The sequence below is a fragment of the Ranitomeya imitator genome, chromosome 6 (genome assembly GCF_032444005.1).
Source record: "Ranitomeya imitator isolate aRanImi1 chromosome 6, aRanImi1.pri, whole genome shotgun sequence".
NCBI lineage: Eukaryota > Metazoa > Chordata > Amphibia > Anura > Dendrobatidae > Ranitomeya > Ranitomeya imitator.
The window spans coordinates 119,827,850-119,851,160 of NC_091287.1; the positions used below are offsets into that span (position 1 = coordinate 119,827,850).

Below are 23,311 nucleotides of genomic sequence, written 5' to 3' on the forward strand. Positions count from 1 at the left end.
ACTGTCGGAAGTAGGATCAGCGGGGGAAAGGCATATGCCTTCTTGAATACCCATGGCACTTGTAGGGCGTCGAAGATATCTAGATTGTCGGATCGGAACAATGATGCGAACTTTTTGACTTGCCTGTTTTGTTGCAAACAGATCTATCTCGGGAGTGCCCCATTTTTTACCATCATGCAAAAGATACGACGACTTAGAACCCATTCTCCTTGGTGGAGAGTGTGGCGACTGAGGAAATCTGCTCTCGAATTGTCGATTCCTCTCACATGTAGCGCCGATAGGGATAGAAGGTGCTCCTCTGCTATGGCTAGAATGTCGTTGGCTATAGACATGAGTGCTTTTGATCTTGTTCCTCCTTGGTGGTTTATATATGCTACTGCTGTCATGTTGTCTGAAAGAATTCTTGTATGCGTTCCGTGTAGCTGCGGAAGAAATTTAGATAAGGCATTATAGATAGCCTTCAGCTCTTTTTTATTAGAAGAATCATCTGATTCTCTAAGAGACCACAGACCTTGCACTATTTGATCTCCTAAGTGTGCTCCCCAACCACTAGGACTGGCATCAGTGAAGATAGTTTTTGAAGGTTTAACCACCCAGGGAACCCCACTGGAAAAATGATCCGGATTTAACCACCAAGTGAGAGATTGTATCACGTCTGTTGGTAAAGAAATATGACTATCTAATCGGCCCTGTAATTTTTCTTCCTCACGAAGTATTGTATACTGTAATTTCCTGCTATGGAATTGGGCCCACGGAACAGCTGGAATACAAGATGTGAAGGAACCAAGAAGGGACATACCTTCTCTTAGGGAAATTAGGGGGTTGTTAATCACCGATTGTACCTTGTTTATGATTACTATTTGTTTCGACTCGGGAAGAAAGCACATTTGATTTGTAGAGTCTAGAATAATTCCTAAAAATTTTTGATTAGTTGTGGGGGACAATCTAGATTTTTCCCAATTTACCAACCACCCTAACCCCTGTAGGGACGAAATTGAATCAGATAAACGCTGATGACATTGAGAAAGGGAATTCCCGACTATCAATAGGTCATCTAAATATTGTATTATGAGGGTGTGTTTTAACCTCAAATATGACATTACCTCTGAGATTAGTTTTGTGAAAACTCTAGGGGCTATTGATAGTCCAAAGGGCATTGCTGTGTATTGATAATGCCGAATTTGACCTTTGATCATAACTGCCACCCGTTGATATTGTTGATGCTCACTGAAGATTGGAAGATAATATGCATCCTTAAGGTCAAGGACTGCCATGAAGCAATGGGGAAACAGAAGCTTAATAGTTGACCGAATAGATTCCATTTTAAAAGTTTGGTTCTCTAAGAAGACGTTTAGTCTCTTAAGGTTAATTATTGTTCTATATGATCCGTCTGGTTTTGAAATAAAAATTAAAGGGGAATAAAACTCCCTTCTTTTTTGATGAAAAGGGACTTCCACCAATACTCCTTTGGACAGGAGAGTTATTTCCTGTTCCAAGGCCTCTTGTTGTGATTGTGACCCTAAGGAAGTCAGAAAAAATGAGTCCGGTGGGACTTGGGAAAATCTTAATTTTAGACCCGTAGTTATAAGGCTAGTTGCCCATGAATTAGAAGTTATTGCCAGCCATTGCGTAGAGAAGAAGGACAATCTACCACCAACGGGTAGATCTGTCCTAACAGGGTTTATCCTCAGGTTTGAAAGGGCGTTTTCCGAAAAAGGCTCCTTTTTGCTTAAAGTCTTTATTAGCCCAACGGTCCTGGTTTTTATAGTCCCGTCTTCTGTTGAACATGGGCTTTCGGAACGCTCTCCTATAAGATGGAAGATAAGTGTTATTGGGGAACCCTTTTCTTCCTCTCACCCGCTTTGGTGATAATCTCATCCAACTGAGTACCAAATAGGTACTCACCCTGGCATGGCAACCCACATAACTTAGACTTCGTCTGGGGATCTCCTTTCCATCCTTTTAGCCACAAGGCGAGGCGAGCCGTGTTGGTCAGACCTGCCGATTTTGGCTGCTAATCGGATGGAATCAGCTGAAGAATCAGCTAAAAAGCCAGTAGCTCCTCTAATTAACGGAATAGAGGACATGAGTTTATTGCGGGAAAGGCCACCTTTCAAACCTTCTTCTAGATCATTCAACCAGACCAGCATGGACCTAGCAGTGCATGTGGCCGAAATAGCCGGTCTGAAAGCTCCTGTACAGGATTTCCATGCTCTTTTTAAAAGGGAATCAGCTTTCCGGTCAAGCGGGTCTTGCAAAGATCCTGAATCTTCTACGGGCAGTAAAGATTTCCTAGAAGTGGATGCCACTGCCGCATCTACTTTCGGGGCTTTCGACCATTTGGAAAAATCCTCGTCATTAAAGGGATAGTGACGTTTTGAGGAAGACGGCAACCCTCTTTGCCCCTGGCTTTCCCACTCCTTTCTGACTAAATCCTTTATCGCTGGAATAACAGGAAAAGAAGGTCTCTTTCTCTCGGACAAGCCAGCAAACATCACGTCCTGTGGTGTCTTAAGGGTTTTAGTATCTTCCATACCCATGGTGTTACGTACTGATTTGACTAGATTGTCAATACTGTCTGTAGGAAAGCATGTATCCTGCTCACCCTCTGAGGATATAACCTCTTGGGAACCGTCCAAATCCTTATCCTCCACATCCGAGCTTCGAAAGGCTCGTAATTCTTCTCTGATCATGCTACGTATATCTTCCAACCTTACTGAAGACTCCTCACGTAAGGTGGATTCGATGCATGACTGGCACAGCTTTTTTAAATAAGTATCCGGGAGCGGCTGAGAGCATAAGGCACATTGCTTATGTATAGATTTCCCTGTTCTTTTAACCTAGGGAATTAGATAAAAGAGGGGAGTATAATCAGCTTAAATAGGGTAGACAAACACTCACCCCTGAAGCTGTTGTCAGAATACCAGCTGAAGAGGAGGAGACGGAGGCACAGATGGAGGAGCCGACCGGTCCGATCTCTTTTCTCTGGCGCTCTTGGAAGATGATCTGCGGCTGCTGCTAGTCCGGCTTCCAGGTGTAATAGCGGTGACTTCGGGTGAAGGCAACGCTGTGTCCTGGGGAGATGCCATGGTGGACGCCGGGTATCAGCGCCGGCGTCCTTTTGTAATGGGGGCCGCCATCTTCTTCCTGCCTCACCCGGAAGTGACCAGTACATCCGGGTTGCGGCTCTGCTGTGCGCGCCTGCGCCTACATCCAGCGATCGCGCAGGTGCCGTCCTCCTCCTGCATCACCCCGGAAGTTGTAGTAATACTTCCGGGGGACAAACACTGGGCCACACGCTGCCTGTACACCACCGAAGATGGCGTCACAGGATCTCTTACCCCAGCGGTCCAGCCCTGCAGGTCAGCTGGATGTACCTCCGTGAGCCAGGCGACTCCCCGATCCTGGCCTCACGGTACCTGCCAGCAGAGGGGGGAAGCTACCATAGAACCCCCGACGCTGCTTCCAGCTCTGGAGCCCTTGCCGTCCCTACACAGGTAAACTGCGCAAGCGGCATCCAGGCTGGGCATCCTCTTCTCTCCAGGTCTCCCGTAGGAACAGGAAACCAACTGTGGGAGCGAGGGGGACCGCCCCTTTTATTCTCTCCATAGGGTTTCCTGTTCCTAGGGGCGGATCCCCTCTCAAGTGGGTGCTGTCGTGGCAAAGAGAAAAAAAGGGGAATAAGACAATACAGACATATGGTTTTGCTTGGACATTTTCGTGTTGTTACATTGTCAATATTTGTTTTAGGTTGTTAATAAATATATATATATATACACATATATATATATATATATATATATATATATATATATATATATATATATATATATATATATATATATATATATATATATATATATATATATATATATATATATATATATATAGTGAAAAAATTGGAACAGCATCAAATTACTACCTTACAAGGCATGCAGAGCTCTCCCGACCAGCAATCCAATGGTCAAAAAGTAATAAACTCAAAAAAAGGAAAAGCAGCACAAAATAATTGAAAAAAAGTGGACTTTAATGCCTGAATGGCGTGGCAACGTTTCGGATGTGTTATCCTTTGTCAAGCAATGAATACAAGAGTGAGACCACATTTTATATCCAACACATACATATCTCATTAGAAAATCATTAAATATAATAAAGTCAATAGTATTAAACAGTGTTATTGTGCATCATCAGTGTAACAGTGCAATTGTGCAAGTTACTCAGCCCATCAAACCACAGCTATTGACGGGTATTATGAATAACATACTGTGTGAAAATAATTAAAAATAGCTTAATGGCCAATTGTTATTAAAAACAAATCAGGTGTCCTTACTAACGATATTGTAATCCAAGTACACTTACATACACAGCTCAGTAATGGCAGCCATGATCACGGCGTTCCCAAGTGCCTACTGCACATGTCCGTGACATCACAGTCAGGGACCCACAATGCTCTGCCCTGCAGCTGCTCAGAGCCTTCCGAGGACCATGGCGCCATGTTAGCTAGGGGCGGCTTTGCCCACACGGAGGACGGAACCACATAACTATTGCAATGGCAATATAAAAAATACAGTAGCGATCCTAGTAACCCCGAACTCTGCATTACTCAGGAATTACTGTACAGAATATGAAAAACATAAAAAATAAAGAATATATAATATATAAAATATATATGGGGAAAAAAAATTATGTACAAAATTAAACTGCTCCATACACGGTCATATGTATAAGAATAGTCTTCTCTACTCGGGAACATACTCGATGTGCCGCCGTTCAGGCATTAAAGTCCACTTTTTTTCAATTATTTTGTGCTGCTTTACCTTTTTTTGAGTATATATATACATATATATATATATATATATATATATATATATATATATATATATATATATATATATATATATATAATATAGGGGATGATGTAATGTATAAGAATTAGATCTGTCTCTTTAAGAAAGCGAGGGCGGGAGTTGAGTTTAGTTTCAGTTTCAGTTCTGGCCTGAGGAGGAAATCTTATGCTGTTGTTATGGTGTGTGCTGGAGGAAAAGAGAAGAATAAAATACAGTTAAAGCCTACTCTCTCTTAAATTCCTTACACCGTGTGGACATTACATCGTCCTAGGTCATGGGTCTGCCAGCAGGACAATGACCCCAAACATACTTCAAGAAACACCCAGAAATGGATGAAAATGCAGCAGAGTTCTGAAGTGGCCAGCAATGTGTTCAGATCTAAATCCCATTTAACACCTGTGGAGAGATTTTTAGATTGTTGTCAGGAGAAAACACTAGTAATGAGCGAGTATATTCGTTGCTCGGGTCTCCCCGAGCATGCTCAGGTGATCTCCAAGTATTTGGATATGCTCGGAGATTTAGTTACGGCTGCTAGACTGGCTGAATACATGTGAGGAATTATACCATGTAGAGGGTGAGCCTGGCCGCAGGCGCCGAAGCGTTCTTGCATTGGGCAACAGAGGAGGCACGGTCAATCCCGGGATTATCATTGGTTATTGCTCATCACAAAAGGGACCTCCCTACCCCAATCTGACACCCCCCGGAAGAAGCTTGGGAGCGAAACGCACATCAGGGCGAGGTGGGAAATTGCTGGATCATCCACACTCTCTGCCATCACTGGTCATTATTATGGCTCCATAGCTCAGGTAATATGTATGTTTATTTTGGATCACATAGAATCTGGATAAATTGATTGTGTCTGGTTATAAGGTGATTTTGGGTATAATAATTAGGGGATGCCATTTGCACTGTTACTATATAAATCATTATAATACCCTATCACCTCTACTGGCTTTGTCATTGCATTACCGTGAAACCCTTTTTAGGTTATATATTGATCATTCACTTCAGACAATTATTTTGAATAATCCTGTGTATTTTGTAACTTGGAGCGGTTGTTTAATTACAAGTAGGCATTAAGTGGTTTTAGTTAAGTTGAAGTGCCATTTTGTGTTACGTAAGGACAACTTTTTGTATAATTTTGTACATGTGAGGAATGCCTGTTTGTTAGGGAACTCCCACATGTATTCAGGCTGTCCAGCAGCTGTAAATCATGCAGCTGAGGCGAAGAAAACTAAATCTCCGAGCACTAACAAATACTCGGAGATCACCCGAGCACCAATGCTATTCTCTCATCACTAGAAGGCACCCATCAAATAGGAGACAACTGGATCAGTTTGCAAAAGAAGAGTGGTCCAAAATTCCAGTTGAGAGGTGTAAGAAGCTTGTTGATGGTTATAGGAAGCGATTGATTGCCGATATTTATTCTAAAGGGTGTGCAACCAAATATTAAGTTGAGGGTGCCAACAGTTTTGTCCGACCTATTTTAGGGGTTTTGTGCAAAATGATGTCCAAGTTGCCTTTGTTTCTCTTTTTTTATGTGGTTCCTATACACAAAACCTGTGTATAACAAAACATGTGTTACTGCAATAATTTTCTGTGAGAAATACATTATGTAACAATTTTTCAATGGTTTGAACACTTTCGCCCATTACTATAAGGGTATGTTCACACGTTCCTGATTTCCATCCTTTTTTTTTCAGGACTGTTTTTTAAAAAACTGCAGCTCTTGGCAGAAAACGCAGGTCCTTTTTTTGGTCCTTTTTTGGTCCTTTTTTGATGCGTTTTTTGATGCAGTTTTCTAGCCAGAGTCTGTGTGTTTTCTAGGAATTTTTTAGGGTTAAAATGGCTGAAAATACCCTAACCCTACCCCTAACCCTACCCCTAACCCTACCCCTAACCCTAACCCTAACCCTATTCTAACCTTAGTGGAAAAAAATAAAAAAAAAATTCTTTATTTTTTTATTGTCCCTACCTATGGGGGTGACAAAGGGGGGGGTCATTTACTATTTTTTTTATTTTGATCACTGAGATAGGTTATATCTCAGTGATCAAAATGCACTTTGGAACGAATCTGCCAGCCGGCAGATTCGGCGGGCGCACTGCGCATGCGCCCGCCATTTTGCAAGATGGCGGCGCCCAGGGAGAAGACGGCCGGACGGACAACGGGACCGGGTAAGTATAAGGGGAGGAGATGGGGGGAGATGGGGGCACGGGGGGGGGCGTCGGAGCACGGGGGGGTGGCATCGGAGCATGGGGGGGTGGGATTGGGACACGGGGGGGCAGCCACACTGCAGCGGTTCTGCACCACAAACCGCAGTAAAACCCGCAGATATTTTTTTCATCTGCGGGTTTTACTGCGGCTTTCACCTCACAATGGAGGTCTATGGGTGCAGAACCGCTGCTGTTTTACAAAAAGAAGTGACATGGTACTTCTTTTTTACCGCAGCTAATCAGTGCGGTTTTTTTTTTTCAATTCAGGACCATGTGCACAGTGGGTCCGGTTTTCCATAGGGTACAGTGTACTGTACCCTGCATGGAAAACAGCCGCGGAACCACAGCGGCAAAACCGCTGCGTTTCCGCGGTAAAAAACGCACTGTGTGAACATGGCCTAAGTGTTCTATCAAAACTACAGTAAGAAGCCCTGGAGCCAGGTTTTCTGCCCAACTTTTTGTTGATCTCAGAAGGGGCAGCAAAATCTGGTAATGGATTCTCTTTATATAGCCATGTCAGGTGAATAATCGTTACATGGGCACATCTATACACATTTTACTTCAAATTACCATTTAGGGTATGTGCACACGTTGCGGATTCCATTGCGGATTTTTCCTCCCAGATTCTGAAAAATCCGCAGGTAAAACACCCGGATTTTGTGCGGATTTCATCTGCGTTTTTACACCTGTGGATTCGAATTATGGAATTTTCTGCAGCATGTGCACTACGGATTTGGTTTTCCATAGGTTTACATGGTACTGTACAACGCATGGAAAACTGCTGTGAATCCACAGCGTCAAATCCGCGGCGGATCCGAAGCCAAATCCGCAACGTGTGCATTGTTTCTTTTTATTAATAATGTCAACAACATGGGTATTTTTTAAGAGTTGTAATATTGTAAAGGAAATCTATAAATTATCATCAATTCACTTGTTGTATTTGCTTTCATTATAGGAATTGTTACATTACGCCATATGTACCTTCTTACTCCTCGTTGGCTCCATTGTGGCTGCTGTGAAAAGTTACGGCATTGGTGGATTAGTAGCGGGTTCGGTAAGATAATACATTGAATTACTTGTTTCTGCACAGTATTTGCCTATGAAGATCAACCTCAAATATAGTGTATGGAGAGATTTAAAAAAATGATATCAAACTATTGACTACATAGAGTACAGTGGCTTGTGAAAGTATACACCCCTTTGGATTTTTACTTATTTTGTTACATTACAACCTGTGTTTAAATATTTTTGTAATCCGATTTGTGTGTGATTCACAAGCACTAAATAGTTTAACTTCATAAAGTGAGAAACATATAGGCATAAATTAAATTTATGGGGTCAAATAAATGTAAAATTGTCATGTGTATGTGTGTTCACCCCTGTTTGTATGAAGTCCCCTAAAATTTACTCGTGCAACCAACTAACCTTGTGACCTAAGTGTCATGGTCTGTCAGTATATACACACCTTTTCTGAAAGGCGAGAGACCCTGCAACACCATTAAGCAAGAGATACCACTAAGTAGACAAGACCGCGAAGAGCAAGGAACAGGGCCGGTTTTAGACAAAGTGGAGCACCTGGCAAAAATGTAAAATGGGGCCCCAAATGCTAACATATTGCGCCATCACACACATACACACAAACATTTCTGTTGCATTTACATGCACCGAGATCAGGCCACAAAACAAACATGTTCGACAATAATGAAGTCATTCAATGCTTTTTTTTTCACCAGCTGAGAAACAATGATGGGGCAGAACAATCAATTGTAGATCAATCTGTCCCCATACAGTATCCTGTTATCAGCAGTACATCTGCCGTTTTCACGAGGCGATGTGCTGCTCAGACCAATGATTTTTGTTCTGGCATAAACAATCCAATCACTCAATGAATAGGCAGCATTTTGCTTGTTTAGTATAATGCACTCCCCATAGTCAACCACATAGTATTATGTACCCCATAGTCCTTAACATTATATAATGCATCCCATAGTCCTCCACATTATATAATGCATCCCATAGTCCTCCACATAGTATAATGCACCCCATAGTCCTTCACATTATATAATGCATCCCATAGTCCTCCACATAGTATAATGCACCCTGTTGTGAAAGGTAATTCAGTACCACAATGGACATAGAGGTCAGAACACACGTACAGTGACCTGACAATAACCCAAAAACATAGAACGAGCTCTGAGATGTGGAAACTCTGCTGACCGCAATCCCTAATCCTCTCCAACAACACTAGAGGCAGCCATGGATTGCGCCTAACGCTCCCTATGCAACTCGGCACAGCCTGAGAAACTAGCTAACCTGAAGATAGAAAATAAGCCTACCTTGCCTCAGAGAAATACCCCAAAGGAAAAGACAGCCCCCACATATAATGACTGTGAGTTAAGATGAAAAGACAAACGTAGAGATGAAATAGATTTAGCAAAGTGAGGCCCGACTTTCTGAACAGAGCGAGGATAGGAAAGGTAACTTTGCAGTCAACACAAAACCCTACAAAAACCACGCAAATGGGGCAAAAAGACCCTCCGTACCGAACTAACGGCACGGAGGTACACGCTCTGCGTCCCAGAGCTTCCAGCCAGCAGGAAAAAACAAATAGACAAGCTGGACAGAAAAAACAGCAAACAAAATAGCAAAGCGGAACTTAGCTATGCAGAGCAGCAGGCCACAGGAACGATCCAGGAGGAAACAGGTCCAATACTAGAACATAGACTGGAGGCCAGGATCAAAGCACTAGGTGGAGTTAAATAGAGCAGCACCTAACGACTTCACCACATCACCTGAGGAAGGAAACTCAGAAGCCGCAGTACCACTTTCCTCCACCAACGGAAGCTCACAGAGAGAATCAGCCGAAGTACCACTTGTGACCACAGGAGGGAGCTCTGCCACAGAATTCACAACAGCACCCCATAGGCCTACACATAGTATAATGCACGCCATAGTCCTCCACATAATATAATGCACCCCATAGTCCTCCATATTGTATAATGTGCTCCATAGTCCTCCATATAGTATATTGCACACCACATAGTCTTCCATATAGTATATGCCCCATAGTCCTCCATATAGTATAACGTGCACCATAGTCTTTCATATAGTATAATGTGCCCCATAGTCCTCCATATAGTACAATGCACACCCCATAGTTCTTCATATAGTATAATGCATTCCCCATTGTCGTTGATACAGTATAATGCAGCCCCCATATAGTATAATGCAGCCACCCTCATAGAATACAATGCAGCCTCCCTCAGAGAGGGTGCCAAGAGAGGGCCATCCACCAAAACTCTCAGCCTGGGCAAGGACAGGCAGCACAGAAACAAAAAATACCTCTGACGGAGCTGCAGAGTTCCCAAGCAGGGACTGGAGTATCAGTCTATACAACCACAATACGCCTTACTCTGCATAGGTGGCCTTTATCCAAGAGTGGGCAAAAAAATGCCTTTACACTCAAAAATTGTAAGGCTCATTTTGAGTTTGCCAAAAGACACGTGGGGAAGACTCCCCAAATGTATGGAGGAAGGTGCTGTGGTCAGATTAGAACAAAATTTAAATTTTGGGTCGCCAAGGTAAACACTATGTCTGGCACCAAATGAACACAGCTCATCACCCCATGAACGCCGTGCTTTTCAGTAGCATGTTCAAGGAAAATGGTCCGAGTCGAGGGGATGATTGATGGTGCAAAACACAGGGATATTCTTGAGGAAACCCCGTTTGTCTGTCAGTGATTTGAGACTGGGTTGGAGGTTCACCTTCCAACAAGACAATGACCCAAAACATTCTGCTAAAGCAACACTCAAGTGGTTTAAGGGGAAACGTGTAAAGGTACCATTACACTAAATGACGCTGCAGCGATATAGACAACGATCCGACCTAAAATAGATCTCTGGAGCGTCGCTGTTAGGTCGCTGTAGAGACGTCAAACACAGCAACTCCAGAACGATGCAGGAGTGATCCAGTGACGTAACAGCAACTCACTTATCGTTCTCGCTCCATCTAAAAACGTTGCTGGCGTCGTTGCTTTTGATGTCAAACATGATGATACACGCCGATCTAACGACCAAATAAAGTTCTGGACTTCTAGCTACGACCAGCGATATAACAGCGGGATCCAGATCGCTGCTGCGTGTCAAACACAACGAGATCGCTATCCAGGAAGCTGCAACGTTACAGATCGTTGTCGTTCTCGTTGCTGAGTGTGACGGTACCTTAAAGGGGTTGTCCACTACTTTCAATTAACCCCCCAATGTATCCCCTCGGGGCCCCTAATGAATTGGGAAATTACCTTGCGTTGTCGTTTTCGCCTGTGAGCGGCGCTATTTTGCCTGCTGAGTCCGGGTCACGTGACCCCCAGACTGCAGCCGCCGCTCATTTCCGCCGACGTCACGTCAATTTCCAGACTCTAGAAATTGACGTGACGTCAGCAGCAGGCGTGACCAGCCCCACAGTCAGCAGTCACTCAGCAAGAGTGACTGGGCTGTGGGCGGGGCTGGGGGCTGCCTGCGGTCGCCGGGGATCTGCCCGCCGGCACCGGTGTTTTTGTGGACCGGCGCCGGTGTCTGCCCGCCGGCGTGTGCGGGTGCCTGCCCGCCGGCCTGTGCGGGGCTCTGCCCGCCGGCCTGTGCGGGGCTCTGCCCGCCGGCCTGTGCGGGGCTCTGCCCGCCGGCGTGTGCGGGGCTCTGCCCGCCGGCGTGTGCGGGGCTCTGCCCGCCGGCCTGTGCGGGGCTCTGCCCGCCGGCGTGTGCGGAAGTCTGCCCGCCGGCGTGTGCGGGGCTCTGCCCGCCGGCTTGTGCGGGTGCCTGCCCGCCGGCGTGTGCGGAAGTCTGCCCGCCGGCATATGTGTGTGTGTGTGCCGGCGCTGTGTGTGTGTGTGCCGGGCTCTGCCTGCTACACTGACAGTAAGTGACACATTAGCCAATGATGGGACAGTAGTAGTCCCATCATCCGGCTAATGTGTTGAATGTAAAAAAAAAAAACATACACAGTACATACATACAACACACACCATGCGACGACATGCACCATGCGACGACATGCATGCACCATGCGGCGACATGCATGCACCATGCGACAACATGCATGCACCATGCGACAACATGCACCATGTGACGTGCACCACGCGGCGACATGCTGCATGCACCATGCGACGACATGCACCATGCGACAACATGCTGCATGCGACGACTTGCACCATGCGGCGACATGCACCATGCGGCGACATGCGACATGCTACATGCCACGACATGCACCATGCGGCGACATGCACCATGCGGCGACATGCACCATGCGGCGACATGCTGCATGCACCATGCGACAACATGCGACGACATGCACCATGCGACGACATGCACCATGCGACGACATGCAACATGCACCATGCGACGACATGCTGCATGCGACGACATGCACCATGCGACATGCACCATGTGACATGCACCATGCGGCGACATGCTGCATGCACCATGCGACGACATGCTACATGTGACGACATGCACCATGCGACGACATGCACCATGCGATGACATGCACCATGCGACGACATGCACCATGCTACATGCACCATGCGGCGACATGCGACATGCACCATGCGACGACATGCACCATGCAACGACATGCGACATACAGTACATACATACATACTACAGACATACAGTACATATAACATAGAGTACATACTCACCATCACTTGTCACTTTGTTCCCCGAAGCCATTGTCACCTGTAAAAAATATTAAAATAATAAACAAACAATATACTCCCTGTCCGCAGAAATCCAATTAAAACGAGTGTCCCACGACGATCTCCCGTGGAGAGCAGGAGCATCAGTTGATGCGACCACTCTCCAGGGGCTCCAGGAACACAATGATGGAAGGTATCCTTCCATCATGTATTCCTCACAAGGTATTCCTACGCCCCTGTGAGAAAATAGTCCCTAGTCTCACTATTGGCATTGCTGGGTGAGACATTTTCCCACGCAGCAATTGCCATAAAGTGAGACCAGTGAACTAGAGTAACCTCAGTGATGCACTGCAGGCGCCATTGTCTCCTGTCAGTGTGTCACTGAGGGTCCTATAGAGCAGTGACATCACCCGATGTCACTGTTCTATAGGGGAGATTGTCGTGGGACACTCGTTATTAATTGGACTACGGCGGAAAGGTAGTATACGGTTTATTATTTTACTTTTTTTTGCAGGCGCTGAAGTATGGTAAGTATGGTTAAATGAAGAATATTAAAATACTTTTTTCCAAATGTGTGTTTTATTAACCCTTTCTTACTATTGGATTAGTAATGGATAGGCGTCTTATTGACGCCTCTCCGTTATTAACCCGGCTTAATGTCACCTTACAATAGCAAGGTGACATTAACCCCTTATTACCCCATATCCCACCGCTACTCTGGAGTGGGAAGAGAGGGGCTAAGTGTCAGAATTGGCGCATCTTACATTTCTGGGGCGGCTGCTACCTGGTATTTGTAGCCGGGGGGGGGGGGGGGGCAATATCCATGGCCCCTCTCTAGACTATGAATATCAGCCTGCAGCTGTCTGCGTAGCCTTTCTGGCTATAAAATATAGGGGGACCCCACGTCATTTTTTTTTTTTTTGGGGGGGGGGGGGGTCCCCCTCTTTTAATAGCCAGAAAAGGCTACACAGACAGCTGCGGGCTGATATTCATAGCAGGCTACAGATATTGGCCCCGGCCGTCGGCTTTCCCCCTCTGGCGCAGAAAATTGCGTGGGAGCCCACGTCGGTTTTTTTCCGCTTTTTTTTTTTTCTTTTTAAATTCATCGCTCATTAAGGCCTCTTTCACTCTTGCGTCAGTACGGGTCCATCGCTATGCGTCGGGCCGACGTACCGACGCACGTTGTGAAATTTGTGCACGACGTGGGCAGCGGATGCAGTTTTTCAACGCATCCGCTGCCCATTCTGAAGTGCGGGGAGAAGGGGGCGGAGTTTCTGCCGCAAATACGCGGTAGAAAATGGCGGGCGAGCCGGCCAAAATTTTTTTCAATTGAACGTTTTTTTGTGCCGACGGTCCGCCAAAACACGACGGATCCGTAGCACGAGGGAGGCGATGTCTGGCCATCCGTCACGATCCGTCGCTAATACAAGTATATGGGTAAAACGCATCCTGCGAGCACATTTGCAGGATCCGTTTATTTGCACCGGAGCGTTTTTTCCGCCAGATCCGTTTTTTTCAACCGGATCCGTTTTTTTCCACCGGATCCATTTTATTCCACCGGATGTTTTTTTTTCCGCCAGATCTGTTTTTTCTCATAGAGTTGTATTCGCGCCGGATTGCGCCTGGTGGCCACACGTTTATTCCGTTTTTGCAGGATCCGTCAAAAAAGCTGTTTCCACCGGACGGAAAACACATACAGAGGAACGGTTTTTCGGTACGTTGAAAAAATGCACAGCGACTGATCTAGCAAAAAACGGATGAAACGTGTGGCCATCAGATGCACTCCGGCGCTAATACAACTCTATGAGAAAAAAACGGATCTGGCGGAAAAAAACCATCAGGTGGTAAAAAACGGATCCGGCGGAAAAAAAAAGATCCGGCAGGGAAAAAAAGATCCGGCGAAAAAAAACGGATCCTGCAAATGTGCTCGCAGGATGCGTTTTGTACCCATAGACTTGTATTAGCAACGTATCCGTTGTGTTTTGGCGGACACAACGCACAAAAAAAAGTTCAATGTAACTTTTTTTGTGCGACGTGTCTGCCATTTCCGACCGCGCATGCGTGGCTGGAACTCCACCCCCTCCTCCACGCTCATCACAATGGGCAGCGGATGCGTTGTAAAACTGCATCCGCTGCCCACGTTGTGCTAAAGTTAGCATAACGTCCGTCGGTACGTCTGGCCGAAGGTTTGCGACGGCCCCGTACCGACGCAAGTGTGAAAGTAGCCTTACATCTGAATTTGCTGAGTATAATGCAGCCACCCCAGAGTATAATGTAGCCCCCATAGAATATAATGCAGCCCCCCATAGTATATCAGACAGCCTCCCCCATAGAATATAATATACCCCCCATAGTATATAAGACAGCCTCCCCCATAGAATAGAATATACTCCCGCAATAGTATATAACACAGCCACATAGTATATAACACGGCCTCCCCCATAGAATATAATATACCTCCCATAGTATATATCAAAGCCCGCATATAATATAGCACAACTTGCATAGTATATAGCACAGCCCACATAATATAGCACAGCCCGCGTAGTAGTATACAGCACAGCCCGTGTAGTAGTATACAGCACAGCCCTGGTCGTAGTATATACAGCACAACACACGTAGTAGTATTTACAGCACAGCCCACAGAGTAGTATACACAGCACAGCCCACACAGTGGTATATACACAGCACAGCCCACACAGTGGTATATACACAGCACAGCCCACACAGTGGTATATACACAGCACAGCCCACACAGTGGTACATACACAGCACAGCCCACACAGTGGTATATACAGCACAACCCACATCTCATCCCCCCGATAATGGCTCCACACTCTCCTCACCTTTCCTCTTGCCCGCGCTGCTCCTGTCTCCTGTCTCGTCGGCAGTCTGCCCGGGACACAGCAGGTGTGTGATGATATGACGTCATCGCGCACCTGCAGTGTCAGAGGCAGAGCGGGGAATGATGGGAGAGGGAGTGTCAGCGGACGCTCTCTCCTCCATCATTGCATTGAACTATACTGGCGTCACAGACGCCGGTATAGTTGAATGCGGCGGTGGCACTGGCGGGAGTAGGGGGGAAAGAGTGCAGCGGCCCACTACTGGCACCGGCCCTTCTGACATTTGCCAGAAGTGCCCGATGGCCAGTCCGGCCCTGGTCACCGCCCACACACTTCCTCCCTCCTGAACTGCAGCGTTTCTCGGGCCCACATCCGCAGCAAAACTGCAGATATTTGTTACATCTCAATGAAAGTCTAAGGCCGGAGTCACACTACAGCGAGATATGGCCGAGTCTCGCAGGTTAAATACAAGCTCTGGCACCGGTACTCTGGAGCGGAGCGTGCGGCTCCGTGTATTGCTATGCGGCCGCATGCTCCGCTCCAGAGTGCCAGTGCCAGAGTTTGGTTTTAACCTGTGAGACACGGCCGTATCTCGCTGTAGTGTGATCCCGGTGTAAGTGTGCAGAAACGCTGCAGTTCGGCACAAAAGAAGTGACATGCTGCGGAGAAAAAAAAAACTGCGTTTCGGTGCGGCCTTTTCCGCAGCATGTGCACAACAAGTCTGCGGCTCCCATAGACTTGCATTGGTTGTGCACTACACTGTGGATTTAATGCAATTCCGTACGGCAAAAAACGCTGCGGATCTGCAATCAAATCTGCAACGTGTGCACACAGCCTTAGCATTTAGTGAATCTAGCAAAAAGGCAAGCAAACAAGTGTGGGATTGCACTTTTTTTGCAATTTCATCATACTTTGAATTTTTTTCACATTTTCTGTTACACGACATGGTAAAACCAATGATACCGTTCAAAAGTAGAGCTTGTCCCGCAAAAGATAAGTCCTCACATGGCCATATTGACGGAAACATTATGGCTCTGGAAAGAAGGGGAGCGATAAACGAAAAAAGCTCCAGGGGTGAAGGGGTTTAGAAACATGGATATGGACATATCTATGGAAATAGATATATAGATATATCTGTATGTATCTATCTATCCCATATCTATCTATCTATCTATCTATCTATCTATCTATCCCATATCTATTATCTATCTATCTATCTATCTACTATCTATCTATCTATCCCATATCTATTATCTATCTATCTATCTATCTACTATCTATCTATCTATCCCATATCTATCTATCTATCTACTATCTATCTATCTATCTATCGATCTATCTTTCTATCCCATATCTATCTATCTCTATCTATCTATCTATATTTCTATCTATCTCATATCTATCTATCTATTTATCTAATATCTATCTATCTATCCACTATCTATCTATCTATCTATCTATCCCATATCTATCTATCTATCTATCCCATATCTATCTATCTATCTATCTATCTATATTTCTATCTATCTCATATCTATCTCATATCTATCTATTTATCTAATATCTATCTATCTATCTATCTATCTATCTATCTATCTATCTATCTATCTATCTATCTATCCCACATCTATCTATCTATTATCTATCCCATATCTATCTATCTATCTATCTATCTATCTATCTATCTATCTATCTATCTATCTATCTATCTATCTATCTATCTATCTATGTGTAATGGAGTGTGGGTTGGACAAATGTAAAAGAGGAGTTGGACAGAAATGACACCACAAATCTTTTTGAAGAGAGAGAAGGGAGGGGTTTGGGTGTGTTTTTGGAGTGGGTGTGCTAGGTTCGGGCTTAGTGGCAGTGCAAAGCATCATGGAACTTGTAGTATTAGGGCACAATAAGGAAGTTGTCGATTAACCTCATGAGAGCTGAATCCAGCACAGAAGATGTGCTGCTACAGCATGATAACAGCTAATATTGCTAAAATAAATACAGTAGATGTTTTCAGTGGCACATAATAGCAAGATTTATGAAAAAAAAAAAAACTTTATAGTAGTGGACAACTTCTTTAAATGTTTTGGAATGGCCTAGTCATAGCCCAGACCTTAATCCAATTAAGAATCTGTGGTCGGACTTGAAGATTGCTGTTCACCAGAGGAAATCACCTAACTTGAAATAAAAGTGAAAAGCTCCTAGAGACTTCTCCAAAGCGACTTGCAGATGTAATTGCCGCAAAAGGCGGCTCTACAAAGTACTGACTTTAGGGGGTGAATAGTTATACACACTGAAGTTTTCAGTTATTTTGTCCTATTTGTTTGCGTGGCAATAAAATGAAAACCAAATGATCACAGTTGTAGGCATGTTCTTTATATGAGCTGATGCAAACCTATAAAAAAAAATTCCAGGTTGATGTAGCAAAACACAAAAAATGTCAAGAAGGTGAATACTTTCGCAAGCCACTGTATGACCGATACTTGCTGTGTACATTTTCCTGTACCAGAATACTAAAAGCAATCACATCCTGTCTGTGGGAGAGACTGACAGAGTAACAGCATTTACAGTTGCCGTTCCCCATCACTGACTTTTGTAATTTCCTACATACTAGTACATTGACTTAGTAACATGAGTAACAAATTGGAACTTTTTATAGAACTTGATGATTATATTCCTTCTGTTGGATGTGACAAGTCTACAGTCCGAGATGATTAATTTAGTCCTGCGTTGGGTATCTGCAGATTGCTGAAAACCTGGTAGTTGGAAAATGCTCCTTCAACAGCTGATTGGATCGTTTGTGTGGGCCATAAATGATTGATCTGCATCATAACTCCCCATATAAATGGGATTTACTACCAACATGTATCGATGCTGAACAGTCCTATTACTGATTGTTTGTTTCCCATACAGTTTGTGTCGGTCTGTGAGTTCAAAGTTCTCTGATCGGCGCACGCGATGGCCAAAATACTTAGAGTATAAACACCCCACCGCTCCATAAAGTATATACCGCTTATACACGATGGCTCAGTGGGTAGCACTGTTTCTTTGCAGCACTGGGGTCCTGGGCTCAAATCCCACCAAGGATAACATCTACAAGGAGTTTATATGTTCTCCCCATGTTTGCGTGGGTTTCCTCCCAGACTCTAAAGACATACAGATAGGGAATTTAGATGGTGAGCCCCAATGGGGACAGTGACGTTGATGTCTGTAAAGCGCTGGAATTAATGGTGCTAAATAAGGGAGTAAAAAGTAATATATTTGTATAGTGATTCTTTTTCTCTTTCAGATCTTTGGATTCATCGCCTCATTCCTCTGTATTGTCGGAATGGTGCTATCATACAAAGTGTCATTTGTTACTCAATCCAGTGGTAAGTTCATGTTAGTGTTAGTGGGAGAAATTGGGGTACCTGTCCTTATAGTATGTTGTTATATAGTTCTGGGAATCCTTTATAAATTAGAATACTTTATAACACCAGCTTAAAAAAAATGACTTTAACATCCGAAATGTTGGCCTACTGAAAGGTATGTTTAGTAAATGCACTCACTACTGACAAAAATACCAATACCTGGTTTAAAAATAACAGTATCCCTGTGCTTGATTGGCCATCAGTCACCTGACCTTAACCCCATAGAGAATCTATGGGGTATTGTCAAGAGGAAGATGAGACACCAGACCCAACAATGCAGACCTGATTGCTACTATCAAAGCAACCTGGGCTTCCATAACACCTCAGCAGTGCCGCAGGCTGATCGCCTCCATGCCACGCCGCATTGATGCAGTAATCGATGCCAAAGGAGCCTCAACCAAGTAATGAGTGCATTTACTGAACATACATTTCAGTAGGCCAACATTTCGGATTTTACAATCATTTTTCAAGCTGGTGTTAGAAAGTATTCTAATTTACTGAGATAATGACTTTTGGGTTTTCATTGGCTGTAAGCCATAATAATCAACATTGACGTAAATAAACACTTGAAATGGATCACTCGGTTTGTAATGACTCTATATAATGAGTTTCACTTTTTGTATTGAAGAACTTAAATAAATTAACTTTTTGATGATATTCTAATTTTGTGAGATGCACCTGTATACCCTACTGTGAGTAAAAAGCCATGAGGCATATAAATTACATTGGGTAATTGGTAAACGTCAGTTTTTGACAAAAAAAAAAAGCGCAAAAGCCATCCCACTGCGACAAGGTGTACTCAATCGGGACAGTCCTAAGCTCTAGTATTAAAACCTTACCATGTGTCAAAGTGGTCAATGTGAATAAGGGCCGAGCAGAAACTGCTCCCAACTATGGGTACCCACGAAATGGAAAGATATATAAATGTAATGTCCAGCTCAAAGAAAGGGAGGCCTCATCTTTGCGTGTACTGAGTGTAAGAACGTCCCTTGCGTTTGAGCTGAGCAATATATATGTGTGTGTGTATATGTGTATATATATAATGTGTGTGTGTGTATATATATATATATATATATATATATATATATATATATATATATATATTTATTGCATATTAGTCTAGTTGTAGTACATATCTATTGGTCTTACAGCTATTAATGCCTGACATGCTTTTTTTTTCTAGGGGCCACATTATGACTGCCTGCTCAGCAGAGGATTCCAGAGCTGATGTGAGAAAGGAAGAATGCCGCCCAAGTGCTTATGTCTGAGCACATTTCCACCTGGGGTGAAGTCATTTCCGCAGTGAACGTCTGGCCATAATGGATGCGCAGCTGTGGAATATTCACTCCTCTCTCTGGCAGCTAATTTGTAGCATTGTAGCAGTAATGGAATGGACGATGAGCTGGGTGTTTGCTGCCATTTTATGCTTTAAAGCCGCTCCAGAAAGGAGATTGATACAATCATACTGATATCATTGGTAATTTAATGAATGAAAATTATTTATTGAAAACCAATGTTATAACCGTGATATTTCTATACTTATTATGTAGCAGTGATCCCCAATCTTTGGCTTTCACCTGATACCAGCTATGAGAGCATGGTGAGGGTTGTAGTTTTACCGCAGGATGGGGAAAATACTCTCAAATGATCTTTACAGAACAGATTTTGTAGCTGAATTACATTGTGAATTGAGACATTTTGTAGCGATCAATAATAAGTTAAATTGCTGGTGTCTTTGTGTGTAAATTCCAGTCTGCCATATTGTTCAGCAAGCAGATACATTGCCATTATGGTTCTAGCTGTAGCGGGTTATCCAGCAGTATTACCGAGCTGATACAGACTGAATGGAGAATATGCTGTTACATGGAACCATTGCAGTGTGTCCGATGGCTCAGACATGGTCACTTCATTCCTGCGACTTTTGTTTCCTCCCCAGATAAAATATGTACAACTGCTCTTTATGGGCCATGAGAATTTTAAGCAAAGTGATATTCTTGCATGTAAATATATTCCAATAATGGCATCATGTTTTTTTTTTTGTATTTTGTATTATTTTATAAAGCCTAACATTTTGGGAAAAAAAAGTAAAAACTACTTTTTTTCTGAATGTGAAATAGTTTTCTATGTACTATTTAAATTCTGTGAAGTCAGAAATGTTTGTTTGTGAAATATTTTCCAGGACTCTTTGTATAGATTTTTCCAGACTAGAGATGAGTGGACCCATAGAAGTTCGAGTTCTGATACCCGGCCAACCTTTAGTACAAAGATTGGGTACCTGAACTTGAAACTGACCCTGAACCCCATCGAAACAAATGGGGACCTGAACTTTGGAGCTGGATTAAAAAAAAAATTGTAAAATTATGCTGTGCATGTAAGCTGCGGTTTTCACATTTCACAGTGTTTGGTGCTTTGGAAAATCTGTTAAAAAGAATTGCATCGGATATGTCCTTTCTATGAGAATCTACTCCTTTAAGAAAAACTGTAGCAGGGCCCTCGGAGAATGATTGACGAAAGATTGCCGGCTACCACCACACCTCATATATCAAGGTTATGTTTGAATATTACTGTGTCAGTGGATGACATACGCTGATGATGGAACTAATCTTCTTCCTAAACTTTTCTGTATTCGCTTCAAGGTGGATATGTGCGAAAGTTTGGGTTGAGCAGCACAGTCCTGCAGACCGATACGTGCTACCGATACATTCAGGTCTGACAGTACTCTTGTCCTAAAGCAGGAGTGGAGGAACCTGTTATTTGAGGAATGGGCACAAATCCCAGTGGAAAGACTTATCCAAAGCTACTTTCAGCTGTAATTAGCCTGTAATAGCCTCTGGCTGAGCTTCAAAGGAGGCCATGATTTGAACTACTGTGTTTCCACAAAAGATGATTTACATGATTTTTAGAATACGCTTGAAATATAAGCCTTACTCCAAAAATAAGCCCCAGTTACAGTCAGCACTGGTGAGCAAACTGGTCATTAACCCAGTTCCACCCCACCCCCCAATCTCTTAAAGTCTCCCAGATTTTCTAAGATGAGTTAACCATGATTTCACCAAAGGTCCTTTAAAAGCAGGAGTTTCTTTTAAAAGCAGGAGTTTAGAGAAACTAAAGAGGACCAGTATTAGGCGTAAGGGGGAGCTAAACTGGGCAATTCCTCGGGGCCCCCACTCATAGGGGCCACCAGCATTTCTATTCTGAGGTTAAAACTGTTTAAGGACCTTTAGTGACATCATGGTCCCAACTGAAGAGGAGACAGGCTGGTACATACGATGTGTGAATATTTACGTGTGTGTGTGTGTATCTGTGTCTATATACATGTGTACGTGCAGTATATTGGATGACATGATTATATTTGAATAAATGTTTTTTTTTTCTTCAAGAATAAATTTGGATTGTTATTCATGGAAAAAAGACATCTACTGAAGATAAGCCCTAACCCATCTTTCAGTGCAAAAAATAATAAAGACCCGGTCTTATTTTTGGAGAAACACAGTACATAAAACAACTATATATGCAGTATTGCTTTAAAGAGCATAAGCGATCAGACTATTGCAGGTTCAAGTTCCCTGAGAAAACTAACAAATACACTAAAAAGTTTAAATATATATAAAATCACCTACCTTTTGTCCCCAGAGATACTTAAAAAATATATATGCTTGGCATCACTGCATCAATAATGTCTAACCTATCAAAGTACAAAATTAATTAATCCAATCAGTAAACAGTTGTTTTTTGTTTTTATTTTACTGCCGCAATGCTGAAAAAAAAAAAAAGTGGTAGCTTTGACCGATTGCAGAAAGAAGCAATCAGCGGTGTGAGTGGTTACACACTGCTCAACATTCCAAGCTCTGCTAGATCTGCCCCAGAGAAAACGATCGCAACTGCTGCACCAAGTAAACTAAGGCCGGGGTCACACTTGCGAGTGCAATGCAAGAAACTTGCCAGCGGCAGTACCGGGTATTGATGTGAGAGACTCGTGCAAGTGTGACCCTGGCCTAAGCAATACATCACTGGAATTAAGGTCTATTTGTGGCTCCCTTCAAGGTCAGGCCTCACAAATGTCTGTGAACTCTGATGATGTGAAGAGCCAGCTCTTCAGCCATTTTTACACACACATGTAATTAGTTTAAGGGCTATTGTGAAGTCTGGTGGGAAGCAGCCCCTGCAGGAGAACTACCGAGCCCAGGAGAAGCAGCCCTGCACCCCAGGGGTTGGATGGTGCTGGAGATCATGGAGGCCAGACAGTGCCATCCCTGTGGTCGCTGTCGGAACTGCGGCGCAATCTGTGCAGCCGTATGGGACATAGTGCCC

General features: G+C 43.8%; 1 protein-coding gene across 1 annotated transcript in view; it reads left to right on the forward strand.

The window, feature by feature from the left end:
* The window catches only part of CMTM7 (CKLF like MARVEL transmembrane domain containing 7), a 73,845-nt gene extending 51,468 nt beyond the window's left edge, over positions 1-22,377 (forward strand). Inside the window, exons 3-5 of the mRNA XM_069730027.1 lie at positions 8,017-8,115; positions 18,880-18,961; positions 20,184-22,377. Of these exons, the coding sequence (XP_069586128.1) occupies positions 8,017-8,115; positions 18,880-18,961; positions 20,184-20,197 (195 nt within the window). The 3' untranslated portion in view covers positions 20,198-22,377. The remainder of the gene's footprint in view (positions 1-8,016; positions 8,116-18,879; positions 18,962-20,183) is intronic.
* The last annotated feature ends 934 nt before the right edge of the window (positions 22,378-23,311 follow it).